At 43.8% G+C, this 6,237-nt stretch overlaps 2 protein-coding genes across 2 annotated transcripts; both read right to left on the minus strand.

Annotated features, from left to right (window-relative positions):
- Window positions 1-302: 302 nt before the first annotated feature.
- HTD2 (hydroxyacyl-thioester dehydratase type 2) lies at window positions 303-1,252 on the minus strand. The gene has a single exon (XM_035106815.3). It carries the CDS (start codon window positions 1,250-1,252, stop codon window positions 731-733), a length of 522 nt encoding a protein of 173 aa, XP_034962706.2. The 3' UTR covers window positions 303-730.
- Window positions 303-5,707, minus strand: RPP14 (ribonuclease P/MRP subunit p14). Its single transcript, XM_035106816.3, has 6 exons — window positions 5,496-5,707; window positions 4,027-4,134; window positions 3,825-3,909; window positions 3,424-3,500; window positions 1,918-1,996; window positions 303-1,346 (listed from the first exon to the last, which is right to left on the minus strand). Exons 1-6 carry the CDS (start codon window positions 5,510-5,512, stop codon window positions 1,290-1,292), a joined length of 423 nt encoding a protein of 140 aa, XP_034962707.1. The 5' UTR covers window positions 5,513-5,707; the 3' UTR covers window positions 303-1,289.
- Window positions 5,708-6,237: the final 530 nt, after the last annotated feature.

Here is a 6,237-nt window from a genome sequence, read left to right on the forward strand (position 1 = left end):
CTCCGCTAACCCAGAAATAGTACCTCGGGTTAAGAACTTTACCTCAGGATGAGAACAGAAATCGCACGACGGCGGCAGCGGGAGGCCCCATTAGCTAAAGTGGTACCTCAGGTTAAGAACAGTTTCAGGTTAAGAACGGATCTCCAGAACGAATTAAGTTCTTAACCCGAGGTACCACCGTATTATGTAGCACCTGTCAAGAGTGCCAGTTCTGTGAATCCAAGTGGCTGAGTGAATATATATGGGGTAAAGGGATCCTGCAATTTGCTTTCTGCATGAAGGGAATAGGTAGCAAAACGGCCTTTTGAAAGTAATTATTTTTATTGTGGGTGGGGGGAGGAACCCACCAAACTATGCACTCGATTACAAGAGAATGAATTTTTTATAATGGGATCTGTGTGATTTATTAAAGTTTATGAACCCATTACTAGGAAAAAGCCGTTTTGAGCAACCAACGGTCCAAAGGAATCCAAACCAGCCACATTAACAAACCACAGAAATGTAGGTGGGAATGATGCACTGGTGCAGGAAATCTGCATTCAGCTCTCTGTTCTGAGCCGTGGTGGGATAAAACAAAACACCAATGATTACAGATATAGATAAGATGTACTCTGTGTATCATTAAGCAGTTGCATTAATGTACAGCCGGCACTGTCTTGAAAAGCATCTAAATGTATGTCCACACAAACTATTCATGGCCCCAGCTACAATAATATACTGCAGCTTGGGGTCAAATCTGTGATTTCTGATCGTCTGGCACCATGACTTTAACGGTGCCTTCCATCACTGTTTTGCCACTTTCTGCAACAGTACAGGAGACGGAAATATAAGCAAGGCATCTCTTCAGTTTCTTCACTTCCGCTGCAACTAAGACCTCTTCTCCAACGTATAACGGGGATGGAAAACGAATTTCCTGAGAAAGAAAAACACAGCCATGCCCTGGCATCTTAGTACCCAGAAGAGCAGAGATGAGTCCATTGATCAGAACACCGTGTACAACTCTCCTGCCAAATATTGAGCTCCCTGCGTAGTCTTCATCCAGATGCAATGGGTTCGTGTCTCCTGTTAACTTCGAAAATGTAACAACATCCTCCTGTGTAAATGTCTTGGTTAATTCTGCCTTGTCTCCTACTTGTATGTGCAAATGATGAACAGAGGGTTGAGCGAGTGGGGTGGCAACATCTGGCCGTGCTGGGAAAGTTCTTTGGAGTCTCGCACGTAGAAATCTGCATTTCAACCATGCTACCTGCATCTTAAGACAGCTCAAGTCAGTTGCCTTTTCAGTTTATTTAATCCAGCACCAGTTCTCTGCTGTTCCCAGCTAACGCAAGAAGAAATGGAGAAGTCTAGGAAGGAGAACAAACAGGAACATGCATTTCAAAACAAAGAACAGGAAAATTCCTCCTGCAGAAAGCAAAATGTGAGTAACTTGTGCCAACAAAATGGAAGTTGATTAATCTTCTTGGAAACCAGATTTCAGAAAATATAAGCCTAGGAGGCGAGGGTGAAGTGGCTAACCTTCCGCATTTCAAAGACAATGGGAGGGCAGGAACACTCAGTTCTGCAGCCACCAACAGTCACTTTTACATGCTGATGACAGCCTATATAATTATTTGGTATTCAGAAGAGGGCCAAGGACAATTGGGGGGGGGGTGTTCTTGCAAAAATAAAAACACAACATGATATATCAGCAAATCAGTAGCTACAGAAGTGACCATTCAGGGAGTGAGCTGCGACGAACCCCCTCGCCGACATTGACGATAGATTATGAGACGAAAGGGTACAGGGGTAAAGTAATTCTTTATCCATCTAGGAGTAACTCAAAGTGACAAACTCCCATGTAAATCCTGAAAAAATGACCATTCTGTTAGGCAACTTTATAACCTGGGATTAGATTGATTGCATCTTAACTCTTACCTGTATCACCCTAAAAGCACACTTTCTGTTCTGATATGATCCAAACAGCGTCAGAGCACTCCACAGCTTTGCGAGGCCACTGTTCAAACGACAGAATGAGAGGCATTCATGCTTACATAAAACAAGTGCCAACACAACATGACAGAAAAGGCTACGGACAAATATTAAGATTTCAGTCTCATTCATTGAGAGGCAAGATCCACAGTTCTGTGTTGTTGGAATTTTTAAGTACACCTTTCCACACACAAATTTAGCAAAAAAAAAATCCTCTTTTTTAGGAGAATGCAGAGAACACCTTGCACAGGATTGGTATGTGGTTGCCAGAAATCCATTTGACTATTGCCAAGTAACTCAAATCAAGTTCTTTTGGTTAACATTGTGTAGGCCTGGTGCTGGTACTTCAAGCAGTACCAGCACCAGGCCTACACAAGTTTGGTTCACAAACTTAATCCGTTCCAGAAGTCCGTTCCAAAACCAAAGCGTTCCAAAACCAAGGCGAGCTTTCCCATAGAAAGTAATGCAAAATAGATTAATCCGTTCCAAACTTTTAAAAACAACCCCTAAAACAGCAATTTAACATGAATTTTACTATCTCAGAGACCACTGATCCATAAAATGAAAGCAATAAACAATGTACTGCAGTCACAAAATCAATCAATCAATCAGAAGCTGAGCTGGGTTCCACAGTCACAAAAACAAAATGAAAAGAGCCGCAAAAGCAGACAGACCTCAGCGTGACACTCAAAATGGAAGTGTGGCACTCAAATCGGAAGTGTAAAACTGAAAACGGAGCACGTTCGGCTTCCAAAAATGGTTTGCAAACCGGAACTCTTACTTCTGGGTTTGCAGTGTTTGGGTTCCAAGTTGTTTCCGTATCAAAGTGTTTGAGAACCAAGGTACCACTGTACATGCATCTTGAAATTGGAAGTATTTTTCCAACCCTGACCTTGCAGGAATGACGAGGAAATTGCACCTTCACCACCATAAAGTAACACTCCTACACCCAAGCAAAAGCAATGCTACATACAGGCAACTCCCCATTTGTGCATGACTGGCACAAGCACAACCATGGAAGCAAGCACCGTTTTCGGCACCAGAAGAGGGTGAGGGGGACGGGCGACGTACACCATTCCTCAGAATGCAACCCCTGTGTAAATGAGGATTTGCCTGTACTGTGGTACCTCGAGTTAGAAACGCCTCAGGTTACAAACGCTTCAGGTTACAAACTCCGCTAACCTGGAAGAGTTACCTTCGAATTGAGAACTTTGCCCCAGGATAAGAATGGAAATCGTGTGCTGGTGGTGCAGCAAAAGCACGCCTCTAGTTAAGCACAGTTTCAGGTTAAGAACAGACCTCCGGAACAAATTAAGTTCGTAACTAAAGGTACCGCTATACCAACCACGCTTGCGACATCTTCTTTAGACATAAAGAGCATCCCCTTCATTTTAGAAAGCCTTGTTTTCATCCAATAGCGCTTGCTAAGGATGTAGATTCAGAGTTCCTTACGCATTAGGTACGCGGAGTACTGCAGACAATGTTTCTTCCTCATATGTCAGCACATCAACAAGCAAAGCTGCACCAACCTAAGAAAGAAAAGGTATTACGTTGTTACTAAAAAGCAGAAAGAGACTTTGCAAAATGAAGTTGCTGAATATTCATATTTTATATCACTTCCTCTCTTCATAGTCTTCTCTTGTTATCACTGCAATGTTTCACCCTTTAAAGTTGGGAGAAACAGCTGCCTGTTCTCACCTAGTTTTAAAAGCATAAACAGTGCATAGTTGTACTCCTTCAGAAGCCATCTTTCCTCTATGCAGTGAATCCAAATAAACAAGGGGATATTTACATATACATAATTTGGAAACTGAAGAAATGTCATCTCCAAATAACATACACAACAAACATACCTCACCATGCAGCCGTTTCAGAGCAGAGATGATAAGTTGTTTGAATTCAACAGCATTTAGGCTAAAGTCAGCTTCCTGAAACTCCCTGAAATGTAAGTTAGCAATAAGTCTTATTAGCAAATCCTATTGAGCAGCAAAAGAATACTCTGCACAAAATCCTTCCAAGGTGAAGGGACAAAAGGAAAAAATGGCATGAACTTACAAATGGATCTTTAGATAGTGGTATTCAGAAGCATTCTTGAGAACTATTCTTTTATAGGAAGCTGGCTTGTTGCCCTCTCCAAATTCAGTCATTTTGGTAAGCCGACTTCTAAAAGAAGAAATAGCCTATTAAAGCACAACAAGTCCTACACTAGAAATTCCACAAATTGTCAAACTGTCATAAGCCAAGGACTCTTCAGCAAAGATCTTCAGGCTTGGGGTGTCAGGGGCTGATGGGAGTGGTAGTCCAAACAACTGGGGGGCTCCCAAGTTGCGAAACCCAGTACTGTACAAATCACAAGTAGGAAAAATGCCATGCAAAGCTCTGCAGAACTTTGAAGCATTCTATATGTTTATATATGCTGGAAGCCACCCAGAGTGGCTGGGGCAGCCGAGTCAGATGGACAGGGTGCAAATAAATAATAATAATAATAATAACCACAAAGCATGCTCAGGACATATAATTAAACCACCTTCCGAAACAGTGGGATACATAGGAGATTATCATTGGGATTATAATTATGTATTTATTTATACACTGCCTTCTTCTCTGACAAGGGCGGCTTACAGATAAAATAGGAACAAGTAGAAACTTGGGGTGGGGGTGTCAATCATTAAAAAACGAAACAAAACAAAAAACCCACCCTTCTTTTGAATTCCATTGCACTTACTGTTAGCAAACTAACATTCCCCGAAAAGCTTAAACTGGGGCGGGAACCCACAATTTCAGAACAAGGTGGGAGAGATGTTTTGGAAGGTTGACTGCATGTACAGTGGTACCTCGGTTTACAAACACAATTGGTTCCGGAAGTTTGTACTTAACCTGAAGTATACTTAACCTGAAGCGAACTTTCAGTTCCAGATGGGTCTGTGGAGTACTTAAACTGAAAATACTCAAACCGAGGCGTACTTAAACCGAGGTATGACTGTATCCCTGCTCGGAAACAATCCTTATGAGATTCCGTGGGGCCTTTCTGTGAACCACCCAGAGCCATCTAGGTATAGGGGCCAGATTTCCGTATAAGCTAAACAAGCTATAGCTTAGGGCCCCACTCTCTTGGGAGCCCCCCAAAATTTCACTATTAATATACTTCTTCTTAATTGTATTTCAGTTCAACAATTACTTTGATAAAATACATAAAATGGCTTTAGATACCTATTAGGTCCATAAATTACCACAAAGCATATATTCAACACAAAAAAACAGCGACAATTTGTTGTTGACAAAGGACAGCTGGACGTATAAAGGGCCCCAATACCTTCAGTAGCTTAGTTAGGGCCTCATCAAACCTCAATCCGGCAGTATATAAATTCAATAAAAATGAATGCATGAATGAATTTTCCCGCAAGTTAAGCGGGGCCAGCATTGAAGTCAACCTACGAAATACGCATCAGATACACACAGGAGCCGGCCAAGGCTGCCACGAGTTTCTTCGATGGAGGCTGGAGCCCTGCGAGGGGGGAACCTACCGACAACTGTCCTGCATCGAACCAGGCGCCACATGCCGCCCGCACGTGCCTTTCTTCTCGGGACAACACTTAGAACGATGCACGGTGGGGTGGGGGACAACCGGACAGAACTTCCACCGGCCAATGATGGAGCTCCGTATCTTCCATTCTGACCAATGGCGGATGCGCGAAGTCGTCAGGAGCTCCGCCCCGCGCTTAGGCTGGCGGCCCAATGGGCTGATCGATCACGGGACAGACGTAAAGGAGCACTCGGGAGAAGAGAGGGCGGGGAAATAATTAGAGTGGGAGGGGCGGTTTGGAACGCTTGGTAGCCAATAGGATCAAAAACTCTATGCTTCGGAGTCTCTCCCTTAAGTTACTAGACGTTGCGCGCCTGCGTCAAAGGGCGTTCGAATCGGGCTGCTTTGTAGAGCGCTGCTGCGCTGTCGCGGAGGCTGAGAGCTGGAGAAGGGAGACGGGCAGCGAGCAGTTCTTGCCTTGCTGTGGGGCCAGTCTTTTTTCCACCCCCATGCCGCTTTTGCCGGGTTGTGAATTTTAATCCAGGGAAAGCTTACAGTCAAAGCAAAAGGCCACAGAATGCCTCGCTTTGCTGCCATTCTTAGTCACAAGCAGGCACCATTGTGCTCAGTGAGGCTTACTCCCGGGTAAGCACGCAGCGTTTTCCGGGAGCCCTCCCGTGGATTAATGCCTTTTGTTGTGGGTTTTTCTCCTGCTGAGTCTGTTTCTTCTCCATGTCTACATA

Source organism: Zootoca vivipara, chromosome 2 (assembly GCF_965207765.1).
Source record: "Zootoca vivipara chromosome 2, rZooViv2.hap1.1, whole genome shotgun sequence".
NCBI lineage: Eukaryota > Metazoa > Chordata > Lepidosauria > Squamata > Lacertidae > Zootoca > Zootoca vivipara.